This window comes from Meriones unguiculatus, chromosome 15 (genome assembly GCF_030254825.1).
Source record: "Meriones unguiculatus strain TT.TT164.6M chromosome 15, Bangor_MerUng_6.1, whole genome shotgun sequence".
Taxonomy (NCBI): Eukaryota; Metazoa; Chordata; class Mammalia; order Rodentia; family Muridae; genus Meriones; species Meriones unguiculatus.
This window is the reverse complement of record NC_083362.1, coordinates 73,146,000-73,167,322: the sequence shown is the minus strand read 5'-3', so window position 1 is coordinate 73,167,322 and position 21,323 is coordinate 73,146,000. Positions and strand designations below refer to the sequence as shown.

General features: G+C 45.1%; 1 protein-coding gene across 5 annotated transcripts in view; it reads right to left on the bottom strand.

Moving 5' to 3' along the window:
• Nucleotides 1-17,836, bottom strand: part of Dgkd (diacylglycerol kinase delta) — a 96,817-nt gene extending 78,981 nt beyond the window's left edge. For 3 of the 5 annotated variants that reach the window (XM_021644602.2, XM_060368804.1, XM_060368807.1), the window contains exon 1: nt 17,651-17,835. In XM_021644602.2, the coding sequence (XP_021500277.1) occupies nt 17,651-17,806 (156 nt within the window). In that variant the 5' untranslated portion in view covers nt 17,807-17,835. Of the gene's footprint in view, nt 1-3,968; nt 3,988-17,650 lie in introns of those variants that run through there. The other 2 variants (XM_021644603.2, XM_060368806.1) reach the window with 2 other exon arrangements.
• Nucleotides 17,837-21,323: the final 3,487 nt, after the last annotated feature.

Here is a 21,323-nt window from a genome sequence, read left to right as displayed (position 1 = left end):
ACCTCTCAGAGCTCTCAAATTCCAAGGTATTCCGCAAAGAGAAATGTCTATTCAAGTCCTTGCAGGCTTTACAGAAAGCTCATCAGGCCATCCACTGAACTGTTAAGGGAATCCTGCCATCTCCTACTTCCTATAGCCACCACCAACTCCAGCAAGGAGAGTTGGTTTGGATAAAGAGGATCCGTCCCCACCCCTTAGAACCTGTCTGGAAGGGACTCTATCCAGTTATCCTTACTACTCCAAAGTAGTAGTAGTACTACTGTCGAAGTAGCTGGTGTCATCCCATGAGTAAAACTTGAGAGAGAGAGAGAGAGAGAGAGAGAGAGAGAGAGAGCTACTAAGGACAGATGGGCTGTCACTTGGACCTTGGACCCCTTTAAGATAAAATGGACCAGAGTTTACTAACTCAGGATATATAATCCCCATGAACCCCAAACTTGAACATCAGAACCCAGAAAAACCAGGGATGGAAACCCTGTCTTTCAGGTAGAATTCTACCCTCTAATATCCCTCCCAGGGGTGGAACAATATGGGTCTAGGGAGAAAACAAGGATCAGTAAATCAGTTTGTAGAGAAGACTGTCTAGAAGAAGGCCTTTGGGGACTACAATTTTATGTATGCCATGTCAATGGTGAATCGTGCTGCCAAGAACAAGGTACCTGCATCATGTCTTCAAAGTCTCTCTCTGGCTTGCTTGTACTAACAGTTCAATTAAATGTGCTTCCTCCAAATCATTGGAAAGTCACACATCCACTCTACATATACTGGTCTATTTTATCCCCAGGTGTATGCCTATAATGGAGAAGATGAGAGAGCACATTCTGGCTTTGACTCAATGTTAACAATGGTCAAACATTCCCCAATTCTTATCCTAGCCTAGTAAGGGCAAGAATACTGGTGCAACTGCCATAGGCACCTCAGCCTTGATTGTTGGGAACCAAAACTTTAGGGAACTCACCTCCCAGACAGACTTAAACCTAGGCCATCTGAAGAATTATATTTCCAGGCTGAAGAGCTAAGTTGACTCCCTCACCGAGGTAGTCCTACAGAACTTAAGAAGGCTAAACCTCCTTTTTATGAAACAGGGAGGACTTTGCATGGCCTTAGGAGAAACTTGCTGTTTCTATGCCAACCAATCATGGGTTATCATGGAGAACCTTGCCATGGTCAGAGAAAACCTCAAGAAAAGGAAAAAAGGAGACATACATCAGATAATTGATCTCAGTCTCTTGTTTACCTAGGCCCCATGGCTGACCACCTTACTGTCAGCATTAGCTAGACAACTGATTCTTAGTCTGACCAGGCTCATGACGGGACCCTGCATCCTCAGCTGCATGGCCAACTATGAGAACAAGCTCAGTTAAGCTACTGGTCCTTAGGACCAACTATGACCTCCCCATACACACACAAAAGAACAAGTCAACCATCTGCTTCATGCCTTAGAACTAGTGGGGAATGTGACAGGGCAAAACACTGTAGAGGTTCCTTCATCTTGCATTCTTGCTGAGGCCATTTTAGGTTTAACTAGAATCGAATGTACTTGATGAAGAGCTCTGAGGAAAATTATCCAACTCTATTCTAGGAACATAAGGTCAAGATGCCCCAGCTATCAACTTATTTTAGCTTCTGTTGTCATAGCCTTGACAACCTTGGGTTCTACTTGTCCACTTGAAGCATGAAAGCATCTAGCCATACACAAAAAGGAGACCAGTAGCACTCCTAAATTCCCTTTACTCAAAAGATTTTTATAAAGCCCTCAAACCCATACATGACTAAAAGGGGAAAGAGGGAGGGGCACATCCCTAGGTCTAATGGCATCAATGTTATTTCAAATCTTAGACAGCAGAGAGCTGAGCCAAGCATCTATTCTCAGAGCTCGGAGGGGAAGGGCAGATATTTACCTTTGAATGTTGCACTTGTCAAGCCATTAATCCCAGAACTTGGGGGAACAAAGCAGGAGGATCGCCAATTAGAAGCCAGCCCGAGCTATATAATGAATTCTAGGCCAGCCAGTGCTATAGATCAAGACCCTGTCTCACCCCCCCCCCAAAAAAAAACCTTCTACTGGCAGCCTGATGCATGTCACTCAGGAGGTGGACATGGGGAAATCATCAAGAGCTAAGCCACATAGTGAAACCCTGTACCAAAACAAAACAAGCAAACAAAAACTCCAAAAGTATCAAGACAACAAATTCTTCCTAGAAAGCACTTTCACTGGACACTGTACTTGAGACCGAAGCTAGAGAGCTGTGACAGCTGAATACCTCATGGACTTTACTTCTTCACATCAAATAAGAAAAATAACTCCAAACAGCCAGAGCTACAACAATAAAGCTTCAGAAGTCCAGAGGACTATATTCGTCTTGACCTTGGGTTTAGCAATAGCTTCTTAAAATATAACACCAAAAGAACAAGCCACAAAATTAAAAAAAAAAAAAGACTTCTCTAAAATTAAAAACTTTTGTAGCTGGAAATGATAGTAAAGGCTTAGAACCCTAGCACTTGGGAGGCTGAAGGTGAAAGAGAGAAGCTTGAGACCAGACTGTTAGTATTTAGGCAGCCTGATTCTGGGTTGCCTAGCAACCTATGATGTCATCATGTGTCGCCAGCCAGGTAGTCACACCTGGCAGGCATGGTTCAATTGCTCCATAAAAGGCCCAACCTGCCACTTTGTCTCTCTTTTGCCTTCTTGCTCTTGCACTCTCTTCCTCTCTCCTGCTCTTTCTCTCTTCTCTCTGTCGGGGCACCCCTCCCCTCACCATGTCTGTCTGTCTCTCTCTCTCTCTCTCTCTCTCTCTCTCTCTCTCCCCCCCATCTCCATCCAATAAACCTCACTGGATTTAGGATTGGTTGTGTGCACAGCATTTTTATACAAATACTAACAAAGACTGGTCTTAGTAAGATCTAAAAAGGAGAGAAAGAAGAAGGGAGAGCCAGAGGAACCCTCTTCAATTTTTCCATAACTACAAAGCACCATTCATCAGGCAATCAGAGCAGAGTTCAAACTGGAGGCAGGCGATTCCTCCCAACAATGACCACAGCCCCCTCTTCACCTGAGATGTAATGGGGCCAGCCAGTCAGTGGTAGGTGGCAGGAGATTGCTAAATACCCACAACTCAAGGACACACCTACAATGGACACTGAAAATGGAACTGCACAGGGGAGGCCACATAGCTAAGGCCACTTGGAGGGCATTCAGCATTTCTTCCAGCAGCCACACACATGATGATACCAACCAGTTAGCAGAAACAAAATGGAGAATGTAAGTAAACTAAAAGTATATGCCATAAAGTATGTGCACGACTATGAAATGAATTATTTTAGAAAACAGAAAGCTGTTTTAGAAAATGTGTGCTATTGGATTGGAGGAGTGACTCAAGAATAGACAGCTTGCCAAACATGGGAGAGACCTTTGGACCACTTGAGAATTGACAGAGAAAGAGGGGAGGAGGGGAAAGAGAAAAAGGTAGGGAAGTGGGAAGGAGGGAGAAAGAGAGGGAGGAAAGAAGGAAGAGGTGAGAAAAAGGCAAAGGGAGAGAGGGGGAAACTTGTAATGTGCTTCTCTTCATTAGTAAGATCCAGGAAGACACTGCCTTTATTAGAAAATTTAAATTAATCATTTTTCAAAAGACAGGGAATACCAAAATGAGAACAGGACGAAATTTAAAAGACAACAAGTTAGATAAAGGCCAAGATTAGAAAAAGAAGCAAAATTCATCGCACGACAGCTGAATTAAAATCCAACTTGAAGGGCTAATGGGAAAAATGTACAATACACAAAGGTATCAGCAGAAGTATAAAAGAAAACTGAGGTCCCCTGAACACTACAGGTTAAATCAAGAGAGGAGGCATAACCATGAAAGGTCTATGGACACAATGACAAGAGGTCAGACTATCCATCCAGCCCACAAACAGTAACTGTACAAAATAATACAAAGAGGTACAACAGGAGACCAAAGAGGACTTACATGGGCGAAAGCTGCCAGATTCTTTCAGGAGGCAAACTCAATCCAGTGCATACAGGGTAAGCAAAAGCCCAAAAGCCTGAAGTGCCAAGGCCACTACGGCCTTCCTGTGTTGGGCACGGGAGGGAGATGTCCAGGGTCACACACCCACACTGCCTCCGCTACAGGATGCACCTGTGCCCCATTTATCACAAATGAGAACTGTGAGGCTCTAGCCTCAAGAGGAAGACAGATGGTGATACAGGTGGCAGCCTGTAAAGATCACAGTTGGGATGAAGGGCCTGGCTCAGAAAAAAATAGATAATGAGATAATTAAAATTAACAACTGCCAACCTGGTCTACATAGCAAGTTCCAGAGGTCAGAGCTACATAATAGAGAGAACCTGTGTTTATTAAAAAAAAAAAAAAAAAAAAGAGCTATCAGGTCAGAAACACGGCTCAGTGGGTAAATGTGTTCATCCCTGGAGCTTATGGTAGAAGGGGAGCAGCAGCTACCAAAAGTCATAAAAGTCATCTTCCACACACACAAAAACATATATACACATATGCATAAGATAATAAGTAAATATTTTTAATTAAAAATAGCTAAGTATGAGCCGGGTGTGGTGGTGCACACCTGTAATCCTGGCACTCAGGAAAATAGGCCGGTGGGTCAATGTGAGTTCAGGGCCAGCCTGGTCTTCAAAGCGAATCCAGGACAATGAAGGCTATACAGAGAAATCTTGTCTCGAAAAAGGGGGAAAAATAGCTAGATATGTTGATGTACACCTTGATCTCAGTGCTCACAAGATAGAGGCAGGCAGATCTCTATGAGTTGAAGGTCACCCTAGCTAGAGCGATACAGCAAGACCCTGTGTCAAAATCAAATAATAAAAAATTAAAACAAAAACCATGACTGGCCAAATGTTACCATACTCCTAGCATTTAGGAGGCTAAAGCAGGAGGATATCAAGTGTGAAGCCAGCCTGGACTACATGCATAGTGAAGCTCAGCCAAAAGACAGAGGCTAGGGGAAGGAAACAACAGAACTGGAGTAAGTGACACAACAGAGGACTCTCCACTGTACACACTCAGACTATTATAGGTATTAAAGGCTAAAAACAAGTCTGTAAAGGCTGGAAGAAGACATTTCCACAATGCCCAGGAAGCCCCACTTAGAGAACCTGCCTGTTGCAAAGGACTCCACATCTCCATGAAAACGCCTAGTGATAGATGACATTTCAAAGGGACAAGATGACAGGACACAGCTTCTGACGGGATGCATGACAGAATTCCGAACTTCCCATACTCGAAGCTTCCCTAAACGCTAGCCTGGATCTTAAAGAGTCTCTGAGACCTCTCACTTCCAGGTTACAGGAAACAGAGGATAAAGAACAATGTGAAAAGACCCGTAAGGAAGCAATCAGATCTTGCAACAACTGCTCTTACCTCTTCGGCATCTACTGTCATGGTGGAGAGAAGGTGAGGGAGCTGTTCTCACTTAAGAAGCCAGAGCTAAGATAACCAGGTCAATGCAGGAATTGACTAGTACCTGCCCCAAGAAGGAAGCCATAAAAAACACCTGGGTTCAGTCAGGGAAATGTAAAAATTATCTGGATGTGTGATGTTAGTATGTTACCATTACATTTAGGTGCAAAGACCTGATGTGGTACAGGAAAAGCTATAGTGTTCCGGGGACATCTGCTGAGGTGTTTAGGGCCCGCAGCCAATTCTGTGCTGAAACCAAGTCACTCACCTTCCCTTCACTGCAGCTCCTCTACTTCCTGCCCCACCTTTCTTTTTTGCCCTTCCTCCTATCTCTGAGCAGCATAATCCACTGTCACCCTGACCTGTCTCTAGGCTGGGATAAACTGTCCCCATAGCTGCCATATGGTGATTTGCAGCTGTGTGGAGAGAGGGAAAGGCTTAATCCAGGAGAGCACACAGGGGTGGAGGAGATAAGAGCAAAATGCCCAAACTGGTCCTTAGTCATAGCACTGCCTCAGAAAAGGGCCCCACTGCCTCATGAGTTATCAACCTCCTCTTCCCTGGCACTCATACCAAGCCAGCAGAGTCCTCTCTTAACTCTCTCTCAAACCCAGCTAAGTCCACCCACCCTGGCACAGGCTGCTGTAGGGACTGACAGCATCTTCTCAAGCAACTGTGACACAGCCAGAGCCATCTTTTTCATGTGGATCCTATCACCAGACTTCTTCCCTCTTAACGTGGCTTCCAACACAGCTTGCCAGCCTCTTTACCCCTGCACCTTTAACTATCCTCAGCTCATTTCCTCAGGTCCCTCCTGCCACAGCACTTGTGCATACTCCCCCTTTACACATTTTCTCTGGATTTGGTGTGTTGCTCCTCAAATTTCATGGATTTCTTTTCTAATGCCCATATTGACTGAGAGATTTTCCTCTGCTTATGACTCTAGCTACATCAATGCTGTGCTCACTTGTTTGGCTGGTTGGATGGCAGAGTTGGTTTGGTTTTAGTTTTGGTTTGGTTTTGTGTGGTTGGTTTTTTGTTGTTTTGTTTGTTTTGTTTGTGGTTGGTTGGTTGGTCGGATGATTATTAGTTAGTTGGAGCCCTGTGTTTCAATCTGTAGCCCCACCTGTCCTCACACTCACTCCTGCCTCAGCCCTCTAAGTGTTGGGATTACAGTTACACACATAGTTTTGGAGGGATATTTCGGGGGGGGGTTGTTGTTTGTTTTTGCTATCATTCAACTCAAAAAGTATTTCTAGCTTTCTTTGACCAATAAATTACTTAGAAATTGACACCTAAATCTCCAGATACACCAGACACACTAAACCGCTTAGAAGAAAAAGTGAGGAAGAGCCTTGAACTCATTGGCACAGGAGACAACTTCCTGAACAGAACACCAACAGCACAGACTCTAAGAGCAACAATCAATAAATAGGACCTCATGAAACTGAAAAGCTTCTGTAAAGCAAAGGACACTGTCCTCAGAACAAAACGACAGCCTACAGATTGGGAAAGGATCTTCACAAACCCTATATCTGACAGAGGACTAATATCCAGTATATATAAAGAACTAAAGAAGTTAAACAGCAAAAAATCAAGTAATCCAATTAAAAAATGGAGTACAGAGCTAAACAGAGAATTCTCAATAGAGGAATATCGAATGGCAGAGAAACACTTAAAGAAATGCTCAACCTCATTAGCCATCAAGGAAATGCAAATCAAAACGACCTTAAGATTTCACCTTACACACATCAGAATGGCTAAGATCAAAAACTCAAGAGACAACACATGCTGGAGAGGTTGTGGAGAAAGGGGAACCCTCCTCCACTGCTGGTGGGAATGTAAACTTGTACAACCAATCTGGCAAGCAATCTGGCGCTTCCTCAGACAACTAGGAATAGCGCTAGGAATCCTCAAGATCCAGCTATACCACTCCTAGGCACATATCCAAAAGATGCTCAAGTACACAACAAGGACATTTGCTCAACCATGTTTGTAGCAGCCTTATTTGTAATAAATAGCCAGAAGCTGGAAACAGCCCAGATGCCCCTCAGTGGAGGAATGGATGCACAAATTGTGGTATATCTACACAATGGAATATTACTCAGCAATAAAAAACAAGGAAATCATGAAATTTGCAGGTAAATGGTGGGATCTGGAAAAGATTATCCTGAGTGAGTTATCCCAGAAGCAGAAAGATGCACATGGTATAGACCTATAATATAGGATAAACCTACTAAAATCTGTACACCTAAAGAAACTAATTATGAGGGAGGACTCTTGCTAAAATGCTCAATTCCTATCCAGAAAGGCAAAGAGGATGGACATCAGAAGGAGAAAAGAGAGAACAAGTCAGGAGCCTGACACAGAGGACCTCAGATACCCTCTCAAGATTTCTTTGTATTAATTCTACAGTTATCAGAAAACATACTCTGTATAGTTGCATTCTTGTGAACATTCCTGAAACTTGCCTTGTAGCCGGCACAGGAGGAATTTTGACAAGAGTGTCTATACATTTGAGACCTAAGTTCTGTGACTGTTGGGTTTAGTTGTCTATCCATGTGTCATGTTGTTCAATTCTGCTATATTTATAAGCTCTTTCCCTGATCTGCTTTGTCCTAACACCACCTGCAACATTTACATTAAATTATGAAGCTGTGTTCGGTGATGCATGCCTGAAAACTCAGCACTGGGGAGGCCAACAAGAGTTACCTAACAAGACACTGCCTCAAAAAAGCAAATCCTGCTATGATTTGGGGAAGATGAGAGGGCTGTTGATATTGTTATTGTTTTCAAATAAAGTCTCAAGTATCCCAGGCTAGCCTTAAACTCATCACACAGCTGAGAGTGACCATGAACTTCTAACTCTCCCTCCTCTACCTCTCCTAGGAATGCTATGTGTGATCTGCTGCCAGACTGTGCATATTTGAGCTTCCTGTTATATTTGTGTTAATTTTGCTTTTATATAGCTTGATGTTGTATTATTAGGTACTTAAAAGCTTCTAACAAGTTTTTAATTACTGAATCTGAAATCTTTTATAAACTCAATTTATTTATTTATTTATTTATTTATTTATTTATTTATTTGCCTTTATATATGATGACTTTGACCTTGGCCTATTGCATTGGCTAGTAATACATCAATTTTCTCTTGATTAGTCTTTGTATTACTTTCTCCTCTTCTTTATTTTCTATCACTTTACATCTATGTTTTAAATAGCATATGTTAGTTTACTCTCTCTTAGCTGGAACTTAAATCCACTTGCATCTATGTGCTGCTGGGCTCAGACTGAGGGCTTCACATACACTAGGCAAGTGAGCACTCCTCTGCTTGTGTGCTACACTCCTTACACCAGCAGAAGCTTATGGCTACACTAGAACTCTAGACTCCTGTCTCAGTGTTCTCTTTCTTTTTGCCCACTTATTCAGTAGCCCTTTTTTTCTCTTTTTCTGCCTTCTTTCCTAGAGTTTATTACATCATTTCCCAGTCCTTGACTTACAGCATCACACAGTCCATGGTTATTTTAGAGCTACTATACAGATTAGGACTCATCCTTAACTAGTTTAACATTGAGTGACTTTTCCTTTTAAGAACAGTTTTACAGGTTACCTTTCTGACTTTCATGACATGATTTATTTAATTCTATATATATTTTAAACGGAGCATGGTGGTGGATGCCTGTAATCCCAGCACTCAGGGAGGCAAAAGACAGGCAGATCTCTGTGAGTTCAAGGCCAGCCTGTTCTACAAAGTGAGTTCAGGACAGTTAAGGCTACACAGAGAAACCCTGTCTCAAAAAACAAACAAAGAAACAAACATAAAGACAGAGTTAATATTCACAGCCAATAATCACCTCGTCTTTTCCAGACAAACACCCTGCACATTGCTCTTTTTTTTCTATCATCCTGTTTTCTATTCATTTTATCCTTTACAAATATTACAATAATAAACACATTCATATGTAAGTTTTCAATGGTTTGTAGACAGCATTCCCAGAATAGAATTATGCTCTCTTTTTTTTCTTTTTTTTTTAATTTTATTTAATTTTTTTTTTATTAACTCTGTATCCCAGCTGTATCTGGCTCCTTCATTCCCTCCTAAACCCTCCCTCCCTCCCTCATCTCCTCCCTGCCCCTTTCCAAGTCCACTGATTGGGGAGGATTTCCTCCCCTTTCATCTGACCCTCTTTTGTCAGGTATCTTCAGGACTGGCTGAAAAGTCCTCCTCTGTGGCCTAGCAGGACTGCTCCTCCCTTGGGGGGTGGTGAGGTCGAAGAGCCTGCCATTGAGTTCCTGTCAGAAATAGTCCCTGTTCCCCTTACTATGGGAAACCAATTGGTTACTGAGCTACCTCGGGCTTCATCCGAGCAGAGGGTCTAGGTTATATCCATACATGGTTGCACCTTGCTCTTTATCCCTTCTAACAATTCTAACCTTTCACTTGAGATCATTTTCCTTTCGATAAAACAAACAATCCCTAAATGTTTCCTTTACAAAACCAGTGTTTACTTGGTGCATAGTACTTGAAGTCAGCTCATTGCTTCATAAAGAATCCTTAGGTTCAGCTCCTTCTAGTACTTAGATTCAAATGACTCCTGAGTCCTGTGGTTTCTGTTAAGAACACTGCTATCAACTGACACCCACTCTCTGGAGGGGTTTCTCTCTGACTGCTCTTTCTGAACACTACAGCTTTCACCATTGTATATGAAGGGCCTTGGTACATGTGTGCCTGCAGGATACTTTTAAAAGTTACTGTTTCTGCTCAAGTCTCTGTCTCCTCTCATGACAGTCAAACACAAGTCAGACCTTCCCATCTGCCCTCTTCAGATGTTTCCTTTTAAAAAAAAAAATAATACATTTACATATTTATTTGGAGTGAAGGGAAGCTTGTGCTGTGGTATGCATGTGGAGGTCAGAAGAAAACTGTCTTAAATTGATTCTCTCCTTTCACAATGTGGGTCTTGGGGATTGAACTCATATCCCTGGGATTGGTGAGAAACTGCTTTACCCTCTTAGCCATCTCACCAGCCCCAGATGTTTCCATTCTTCATGTCCTCCTCAGGAGTCCTTGTGGCTATTTCCTTAATAGCTACCTTCTGGGCCACTGCAGTTTCTTAGGTATGCCTGTTCTTCCATTGATTGCTTAGTTTTGTTTATGACAATCTTCAGTCTCAGAATCTTCATTTGATTCTTGTGTATAGTTTCAGGTTGTTTGCCAATATTCTCATGGTCTTTTCTGCTTTAACAAGTATAACTGTTTTTAAAGGCAACGTCTATCTACCTTGATAGTTGGATGTCTGTTGGTTTGGGTTTAAGATTTATTTTTATTATTTTTAAGTGTGTGTGTGCACGTGCACACTTGCACGTGTGTAAGCTTGTGCACATGAGTGTAGGTGTCCACAATCCCTGGAGTTGGACTTACGGACAGCTGGAGCTGCCCAACGTGAGTGCTAGGAACTGAACTGGGTCTTCTCCAAGAACAGAATTTCGTAAGTGCTGAGATGTCTGTCTAGCCCATGCCTGTTGGTTTTATCTCAGAGCCTTGACTCCCTGTGTGTAACCTTTTTATTGTGAGTTTAAAAACTGCATATCCTGGAAGCACTTCTCTGAGGAACCTCAGACCCTGGCACTCTAGCCTGACTTTGACTTCATGGGACTGTGATCATTTCAAACAGTCCTTTCACAGTGTTATTTCTCCTTCACCGCATTCCTTAGAAGTGGCTTTTAAAGGTCCTGACCTAAATGACAGAGTCTAGCCAAGACTCCTGCCTTTTCGTCAAACCTGACCCTTCAGCCCTCCAGAGGCACTCCACCATAGAGCTCATCCTCCCAGCCCTTCAACGTCAGCCCCACGATACCCTGTGCTAGTATCCTGGCCTTCTGGAACCAAGCCCCACAGCCTGAAAGGCTGAAAATAGAGGAAATTTATTGTCACAGTGCAGGAGACCCTGAAATGCGGCTGTCAGCAGACCTACCCTTCCTCTGCTGGTTCCAGGGGAGATCCAAGCATGACTTCTCTAGCTCCCTAAGCACTGTGGAGTTTGTGGCTGTGACAGTATCCAGCTGTTTTGTATTGTTTCTTCCCAATTACTTATTTATGTGTGTAACAGGTTGAAACATATGCCATAGTGCATTGTGGAAGTCAGAGGACAATCCTGTGGAGTTGGTTCTTTGCTTCAACCTTTAGGTTGGTTCGAGGGAATCAAACAGGTTGCGAGGCATACACTGCAAGCAGCATATTTGCTGAGCCATCTTGCTAGCTCCAGTACCCAGCTGTTTATACATGACTTTTTCCTCTGAGACTTTGGGTCCAAAGTTCTTCTTATAAAGACATCAGCGTTTACCCTGAATTCAAGAGATTCTTAGCTAACTGCAAAGACTCATATCTAAGGTTTGAGCTAGATCAGATTTGGAGAAGACACTATGCCCACTACATACTCTAGTCCTAATTTCAAAGGCAAACGCAATTTCAAAGGAATATGCATATTCATCAAGGGCCATGATCCTCCCCAGAGCCTAGCCAGCATCTCATGTCAGACACTGCCACTTAGCCCTGCACTCACCAATGTAGCGCATCAGTCTCTCAGCTCCCCTCTCATCTCTCTTCTCACAGTTCATCAAGGTCACTTCCTCAAGCAGTCCTTGGCAGTTCTCCCTGTGCTCAGGTAAGTCTCACCTTGATGTCTTCTTAGAGCACCCTGGCCTCATTAACATCTTTTGGTTAACCTCATGGTGTCCTACTGGCTTCTGTCTGGACTCCTGCCTTACCTGTCCCAAATTGCTGCTGTTCAAAAGGGACCAAGTGCCTAGCTCAACAGATGACATGTCAGGACCTGGAGTCCTCGCTGAGACCAACCAGAACAGCTTGGGATAACAGCTATTGTTTTCTGGGTTTGAACTGTCATGAGGACTCCACTGATGGGAGGCAGTTTCTCCATGGAGGGGTGGCTGGTCTAGTAAAGAGAGGACCCCTGTACATGCAACATTATAACACAGTAAATGCTGTGGAAGATTTGAACATTTATAGGGGCTGGAAGTGTAGCTCAGTGGTACAGCACTTGCCTAGCCCCATGTGAGGCTCTGGCTTCATCTCTAGTACAGGAAAAAGAAAAGGGGGGGGGATCTTATGCCATTTTATACCGACTAGATCAGACATAATTTTAAAAGACGGTAAGTATGAGAAAGGATGCAGAGACCTGGGGCCTCCTCCTCATACACTGCTAGTGGGAAGGTAAAATGGTGTGACCACTCATGAGACAGCCCAGCAGTTCCTCAAAATGTTAAACAGTGTTTCTATACAGCCCAAAAATTCTACTCCTAGGTATATACCCAAGAGCAATGAAAACATGTCTACACAAACAAGTACACAAATATTCATAGGAGTATTATCAGAAAGGCCAAAAAGCAGAAGTAACCCCAATATCCATTAACTGATAAATATATAAAATGAAGCCTATCTCTACTGTGGAATATTAATAAAAAAGGATATGGCCAGGTGGTAGTAGCGCATGCCTTTAATCCCAGCACTCGGGAGGCAGAGGTAGGTGGATCTCTGAGTTCCAGGCCAGCCTGGTCTACAGAGTGAGTTCAGGACAGCCAAAATTACACACAGAGAAACCCTGGCTCAAAAAACAAAAAAAAAAAAAAGGGATGTGGTATTGACACATGCTAAAACTTGGAGGAATCCTGAAAATATACTAAATGTAAGCACAATGATACAATATATACATATGTGTGAGTACCCTGATGAAACTCATCACTTTACATGCTAATAACTTTTTAAAATATGCTTAAATATTTAAAATTTTTATTAAATATGCTTAATGAAAGAAACAAGACATGAAAGACAGCATACTAAATGACTCCAGTTTTAGAAAATAATCAGCATGGGCAAGCATAGAGACGGAAATTACATGAGTAGTTGCTTCGGGTTGAGGGAGCTGAGAGGAAACTGGTGATGAAAATGTTCTAAAATTGGATGTGGTGACGGTTGCACAACTGTGAATATACTAAAACCACCCAACTGTACAGTCTTTGCTTTGTTTTCTTAAGACCAGATCCTGTTAACACAGCCCAGGATATTCCAGACCCTCCTGCCTCAGCCTCCAGTGCACCTGGAATTACAAATGTGTGGAACTATGCTCAGCTGAACCACACTGCTTACGCGAGTAAACCGAATGACATGTGAGTTACTGTCCCTGTCTTCCTTTTTTATTTTATTTTTTGAGACAGGGCCTTATGCCCTGAGCTAGTTTCCAAGGATAACCCTAAACTCCTGATTCTTCTGCTTCTACCTCCAACAACTGGGATTACAGGCATGGCCATCATACCTGGTTTATGTGGTACAGGGCTTCACGAATTCTAGGCAAGCACTCTGACCGATGAGTGCCAGAGCTATGTTTCAAAACCTCACTTTTTCAAGTCTTTTAAAACTTGAGGGGGGCTGGAGTGATGGCTCAGAGGTTAAGAACACTCGCTGTTCTTCCAAAGGTCCTGAGTTCAATTCCCAGCAACCACATGGTGGCTCACAACCATCTATAGTAAGATCTGGTGTGCAGGCAGAATGTTGTATAAATAATAAAATAAATCTTTAAAAAAAAAAAAAACTTGAGGGCTGGGGATATAGCTCATCTTATAGAAAATTTATCTAGCATTGAGGCCCTAAATTTAATTTCCAGGACTGCAAAAACTAGGAGTGGTAGGGCATGTAGCACATACTCAGTATCAGAAGTTCAAGGTCATCCTCAGCTACATAGCAAGTTCAAGACTAGTTTGGACGACATGAAGCCTTGTCCTTTCAAACAGTGAAATAAAAAAATAAAACTTGAACCCTTTTCTTAATTTCTATTAGTTTTCGCTTCACAAAGGAAAAAAGAGCTTAACATTTGAAATCAGAAATACAAACAGTTCTTCAGGGTGTGGTGGCTCATGACTTTAATCTCTGCACTGGTGGGGAGGAGAAAGGGGTATAAGCAGACAGATCTCTGAGTTTGAGGCAACCTCATCTACAAAGTGAGTTCTGGTACAGTCAGAGCTTCACGGAGAAACTCTGGCTCAAAAAAGAAAACAGAAAAAGAAAAAAGAAATATAAACATTTCTATACCCAAACTAAAAAAAAAAAAAAAAAAAAAAAAGTTAACTTTTTAAAAACACATAACAAAATTCTATCTTAAATAATAGCTTCAAGGAAATTACACTAGCCAGGAGAGGTGGCACACCCAGCACTCAGGGAGGCTGAGATAGGCAGATCTCTGTGAGTCTAGGACAGCCAAGGCTACACAGAGAAACCCTGTCTTAAAAAAAAAAAAAAAAGGACTTACACTGCGCTTTACTCAAATTTCAAACTACACTCCTAAGTGCCGATGGGCTTACTACTCAGTGCTTTAGCTGTTTCCTCTTTCCACCCTAGCTATGTGGTCCTGGAGTCATTTTTGTGTATTGCGGTCAGAAAACACAACCAAAGCCATGTATTTGCTGGGGGGCAGTTTCAACTGCAAAGAATTCAAACAAGGAAGAAAAAAAAAAGAAGACACCAATCAAACATGTCATAAATGGCCATCCCAAATCTACTACATTCATAGAATTTTCAATCAAACGTCATGAATGGCCATCCCAAATCTACTACACACATGGAATTTTCAAGGGAGGCTTAGAAGAAAACTTTCAGAACTCTTTACTAGCAGAAGATGTACATGGACTTAGTAAAGCTTCTTTCCCTAGAGGACTGCCCTAGAGTCTTGCTTCTCAAACCATGCTCCCTGAACAGCAGCATCAACAATTCTGGGAGCCTGTTAAAAATAAACATTCTAAGGCCCCACCCTGTCCTCCCCAACCAGCATCAGAGAGTTAATAGGATCCTGAAGAGATGTGTCTGCACACTAAAATCTGAGGACCACTAACAATTTTCTCCTCCGTTAACATGGCTAAAGTTTGCAGTAGACTAATGTTTTTGAAAACCTGCCATACATACAGCTCTGATCCAGGGCCAGCTGGTCCTCTGATCCATCCCTGTTTCTTCTGCTGTATTTCAAACTGCAGAGGAGGTTGACCCTTAGGGGCAGGATGACCAGGCAGAAAGGGGTTAGTATTATGTGTAGCTCTGCCCTCCAGGGCTCTGCCAGATGGGACTCCAAGGTTCCAGTTTCTGCAGGAGCCCACTGCCCCTGGAGTCTGAAGCAGTCTCCTCCCTTTGACCTTTGTCCCTCCACTCCGTGGTTGCAGTGGCTTCCTGCACATTGCTTCATCTCTGAATTGCCTCACTGCCTGCAGCTTCCTCTCTGTTCTTCAGCACCTGTGCCACAGCTTCCCTACACTAAACGAATCTGATCAAACAGTGAGAGTGGGTTCTGATCATACCATTTGGCAATCTGTATTATGTGCTACACACATATACCAGAAAAATTTTGTGAATGGCTCCTCTGCTACAAATGGGAGCTATTGCACACAGTGATCGTCACAATCCCCACATCCTAACAAGCTCCTAGCATACCCAGAAGAAAAATCAGCCTTGAGCTATCTGTACAGCAGATGTTAATGTATTCCCAACACAAGTCCACAGGGTGTGTTCTTAACACCACAACCATCACTCTCCCACCAGCCAAAACAGCTGGTATAACAGCTTGTCTTTGTCCGGAGGAGAGGCAGACAGAGACCTCCTGACAAATATATCTGGACTCACTGGAATCTCAGAGGAGTCCACCCTCGTCATGAGGATCTTGGCCTTCATTCATCATTCCCTTCAGTCACAGGATCTGATCTGCCTCACAGTACCTGCGCTAAGGACCGGGCACTAGTTATCAGGACTCCCTAAACATGTTCCTGGGGGCACACCTGCTCATCATTTCCATGCTTAGAACGACCTTCAGTAGTGCTCTCTTGCATGTTGGTCCTTCATACCTGGCCCTGACTGGCCTTTCCTGCCTCTTCCACTCAACCTAATCCACTATTTCTAGGTGTGCCTAAGCTTTCAGACACAATGTTCAAATCTTCCACAGCATTTACTATGTCACAGCATTTACTATGTCACAGCATCACATGTACAGAGGTCCTCTCCCTAATTGACTGGTAACCCCCAGTTGGAGAAAATGCCTTCTATCAGTGAGAATCTCACCAAGATTCAAACCCAGACCCACCTTTTACTATTTCTGCCACTGGGCAAGTCTCTTCAACTGCTCCACTTCAGTGTCCAATCCCTAATAGCACAAAAAGGGATTCTGGGGACTCACTGGGTTATCAACAACTCTAAATAAATTAACTCAAGTGACGTGCTCAAAGCTAGCCCAAGAGAAACTGAAGAATCATCGCATACAATTGCTCTATCATCACTGCCACAGCTATAATAGCACAGGTGTTCGATCCCTTATGCTGAATGACTGGGGTACCTCACAACAACGTAACACCTACATGACAGCCATGACAAGTAACAGAGGCTGACAGATAATATAGCAAGAAATGGCTCGTCCAGTAAACGGTCACTAACTGGCCTGGGAGGAAAAGCGCACTGCAGCAGTATGATCAAACCCGTGCCAGCCGGAACTGCCAGGGCTGCCCCACGGTGGCAACCTGCTCCTTGCCACCTGTCCAGCCACCTGCCTGAGGAAGCCTTTCCAACAAGGAGGGCTCACCTCAGCGAGAAACCAGACACAGTTTTCAAGAGGAACCAGAAAGGGAAAGCAAACGGTGCAACTTTATTCTTAGGGAAAGAAAACAAAAAAGGCATGCGTCTCTCCGCACTGCATCCCGGGCGGCTGGAGTTCTCCAGAGAGAGTTCCGTGCCCAGCGGGTGAGGAGTCCCGGCTTTCTCAAGGAGGGAAGGGGGCAGAAGCGGCCACCATAAGGGCATCCCTTCCCTTTCGGGACCTGGGGGTGAGGATCCCGCAGCCGGGTGGGCACTGGAGGGGGAGGCCAACACAGGTGAGTGCACCCGGTGCTCAGACGTGCAGACCCCGGGCCCTCGGGGAGTGCGCGCCCGCGGCCCCCACAGCTCGCCGGGCCTCAGTCTCCTCAGCGGCGGCGCCCACCTGCGCCCAGTCCCCCCGCAGCCCCGTCCCCGCGGCCCGGTCCCCGCGGCCCGTTACGCGGCGGCGCGCCCGGCCCAGATGCGGCGACCGCAGCCCCTCGGGCCGGGTAGGGCCTGGGCGGCCGCTCGCACACGGTCACGGGCCTCGGCAGGGACCGCGGCGTGAGGGGCGCGCGCCCGGCCGACGCCGCGGGCTCACCTTCTGCCGGATCTGGCCCGACGTGGACACCTTACGGATAAGCTTCTGTGGGGAGCCCGGCTCAGCCTCGGGCTCGCTGTCGGACGACTCCTCAGGCGGCGGCGGCGGAGGAGGCTGCGGCGGACCCGGCGGAGGGGCGCCCGCCGCCGCCGCCATGCTGCCCGGCCAGCGCGCGCGCCACGGGGGGGCGGGGCGGGGCGGGGATGGGATGGGCTGAGCGCCTGGGGCGGGGCCTGGAGTGGGCGGGGCCTGGAGTCCGGCCGCCCCACCCTACCGCGCCCCCGTAGGCAGCGGGCGCCGACGCAGGCTTCTCCGGCAGTTGTTGGGCTGTTTCTGCAGCCCCAGCCTCTCTCCTTCTGCTGTCGTCTGTCGTTTTCTTCTTGGGACACAATTTCTGTTTCTTGTTTCTGAATACAGTTTTTGTTTTTACACCCGAGCGTAAGTGACCTCTAGGAGGCCGCTGGACTATGTTGGTGAGACAGTTTGCAGAGTGGACGCGTACATGCATGTCCACCGGGAGGAAGGGAGGAGAAGACAGAACCTCTGCTAAGGCCACTGTTAAAGCCTTAGAGATGGAGAAAGTAAGCCGACTTTCCCAAAGGGGGAAGGAAGGAAGGAACGAAGGAAAGCTGGAGTTTAGAGGGAGGAAAATGGCAATAATACAGGAACGGGAGAGCTGTGGGGTCAAATGAGGCTTTGGGGACCATATTAGGGAGACTGGCCTTTTCGGCTGAGACCTGAGCAGCAAGAAGCTCAGGGTATGCGGAGGGGGGGAGGGGAACGCGATAAGCTGGGCCTGGCTGGGTCACAAAGCTTGGACCTATGATCCAGGTTTTGAAGTATTGAGGCAAGTAGCCACCCAGAAGTACTGGGTGGGGCTGAGAGAGAGGGGAACTGAGATTCAGAAGGAAGTGATGAGATGCTAAAGGGAGACAGAAGTGAGCAGAATGAACTCTACACTGGGGCAAAAGTGGAGGATATGCAGTTGGAGAAGGAGTCACTTGAGTTTGGGGTGGATTTTTTTGGCACACTGAGATGGAAAAGGACTTGGTGCCAACCAGGAGAATGTGCTACCTTCTACTGTGTCCGGCTGTAAGGGGCAGGTCATTCTGCAGAGGACTGCCTAGCTATCCCTCGCCCTTTCAAATGGCTGCTGCTAGAGACCAGGTAGGTGCCTCTACCCTATCCACCCGTCAGCAAGCTCTGCGCCTCAGTGTGCTGGGCAACTCTTTCCAGAGGCAATACACGTCAAACGCCGCCAGGAGCCACAGGATGCCATCTGGCACAAAGCTGAGGCCGGGACACTGCCCTCCCAGCCAGCACTCAGGACTACCAGTCCCAATACAGGAATGTTGTGGAAAAGACCTGAAACCCCTGGGTAAACCAGGACAACCCTGTGCTGTTGCCACTAGCTACTTTCAACTACTTATATTTAAATTCCAATTAACTAGCACTGGAGAACCCAAGGCCAGCCTAAGCTCAAGAAGGACATTGAAAAATAAAACAAACAAAAAACCAACAACAAGCCAAGCGGTGGTGGTGCATGCCTTTAATCCCAGCACTCCAGAGGCAGAGCTAAGTGGATCTCTGAGTTCAAGGCTATCCCTATCTACTGAGGGAGTTCCAGGACAATCAGTGCTACAGGGATACACAGAAGACATCTTGTCTCAAAAAATAAATAAACAAATATACAAAACTCCAATTAACTTTAAAAAATAAAATTTCAGTTTCTCAGTGGCAAGTAGCACTAGTCATATTTGCAGCACCTAGTAGCCACATGTGGCTTGACAGCAACCACACCTGTGCACTTCCACCACAGGAAAACTACCTCACAGAAGTGATGACCTCGAAGATAGAGCACCTGCACATGCTAGATGAGACACTGCCCTCAGCCACACCCTCCCAAACCAGTAGGAAGCCTGGCATGGAAGTCTGAGGTTTCTCGCTCTAAGTATGCCAGGCTGAATGTGAACAAAGGGATTCCTGAGTCTGGGGCCTGTAGGGTTGGTCTCCCTGGAAGTCAAGGCCCAGGGGAAGTTCATAGGTAGCATGTGGGCCAAAAGGCAGAGTATGGGGCTAAAAGAAGTTCACCATAAAACATTACTGAAGTCTTGACCTCGAGGCCCTCAGAGTGTGACTGTATTTGTAGAGCAGGTCTTTAAAAGGTAATTATGGTGTCAGTAAAATGGCTTAGCAAGGAAAGGTGCTTGTTGTCAATAATGATGACAATCCTTAGAACGCATACAGTGGAAATAAAAAAGCCTACCACAAGTTTTCCTCGGACCTCACGCACCGCACACACACCCATTCACACACACTAAATAAAATTTTTAATATAAAAAGTACTTTTTAAGGAAACTGTATGAAAGGAAAAATAAACAAAGAGAGTGGAGCCAGCCCCAAGGGTGTGAGCACCAGAGAGCTGGCCCAGCCCCTCACAGGCTGCAGCACTTGGGAGAGGGGTCCCCAAACCTTGACTGGGCAGCACAGTGGAGCTGGCTCTGGAGGTGTCCTGTGAGTGAGCCAGCCCCAAGGGCAGGAGAGCAGGAGAGCCGACCCTGCCTTCTGCCCGTATCAAGATTGGGTGATCTAGCCTGAGCAGTGCTGGAGAGCTTACCTGGTGGCGCAGATAATGGAGAGCCTGCAGCTGACAAAGTTAGCCACCACCCAGGCCCAGATCCCACCCCAAAATCTGTATCATCTATGAATGATTGGGATTTGTGTAAAGGCTGCTGTTCCAAAGCGGCTGTATAGCTCTGAGGAGGAGTCCTGATGAGGCTCCAATATTGATGGGAACACAGAAGCCAAAGATCCCAAACTAGACCAATGACTCATTGCAATGAACGTTTGTAAATGAAAATGTGTGGACACAGAGCGATATGCTGTGGGATACACTGTGACACACTACAGCTTCCACCATAAGATGTTTTCTGGGTTTTTTTTTTTTTTTTTTTTTTTTGGTGAGGGGAGGGCGGTAGGAGGCAAGGGTGAAGGTCAGATATGAGAGGACAGGGAAATGAGCAGGAATGGGGTACATGATGTGAAATTCACAAAGAATTGATTAAAAGTTAAATAAAAGGAAACTAAAAGAAAAAAGGAATAAATAAAGGAAGTAAGTAAAGGGAACTATTAAAATGAGGTCATTAATGCCAAGCAGAAGCTGGCTGGGTTAGGCAGATCACAAGTTTGAGGACTATTAGCTAGACCCTATTCCAAATAAAAGGAGGAAGACAAAAAGGAGGAGGAGAAGGAAAACAAAGCACTGCTACACCTGGGCAGGGAATTACATTGTGGACTAGAATGGATTAGAGACAGGAAAGGCATTAGAAAGCGCTCATAGCCACTCTAGGCAGTGCTGACTGGGCCAGCTCTAAGGTGTTAGTCTTAGAGATAATGATGGACTGGAAGCAAAGCAGAAAAGAGAAGATAACCAACTGCTCATAGTGCAAAAGGGGAGCAGGAATTTGGATGTCATTCCATGAGGGCCTTTCTGAGGATGGCAGCATCATCAGCAAGAGCACCAACACATAAGGAAGAAATGGGTTTGGCTTGAGGTGTTGGGTGTGTTCACTGTGCTTTCTAGTAGCTCAGGGTACATCTGGGCTCCAGAATTCATGGTTTTTAGAAACCAAAGCCATGGGTAAGAACATGACAGCAAACATAGCGGGGCACC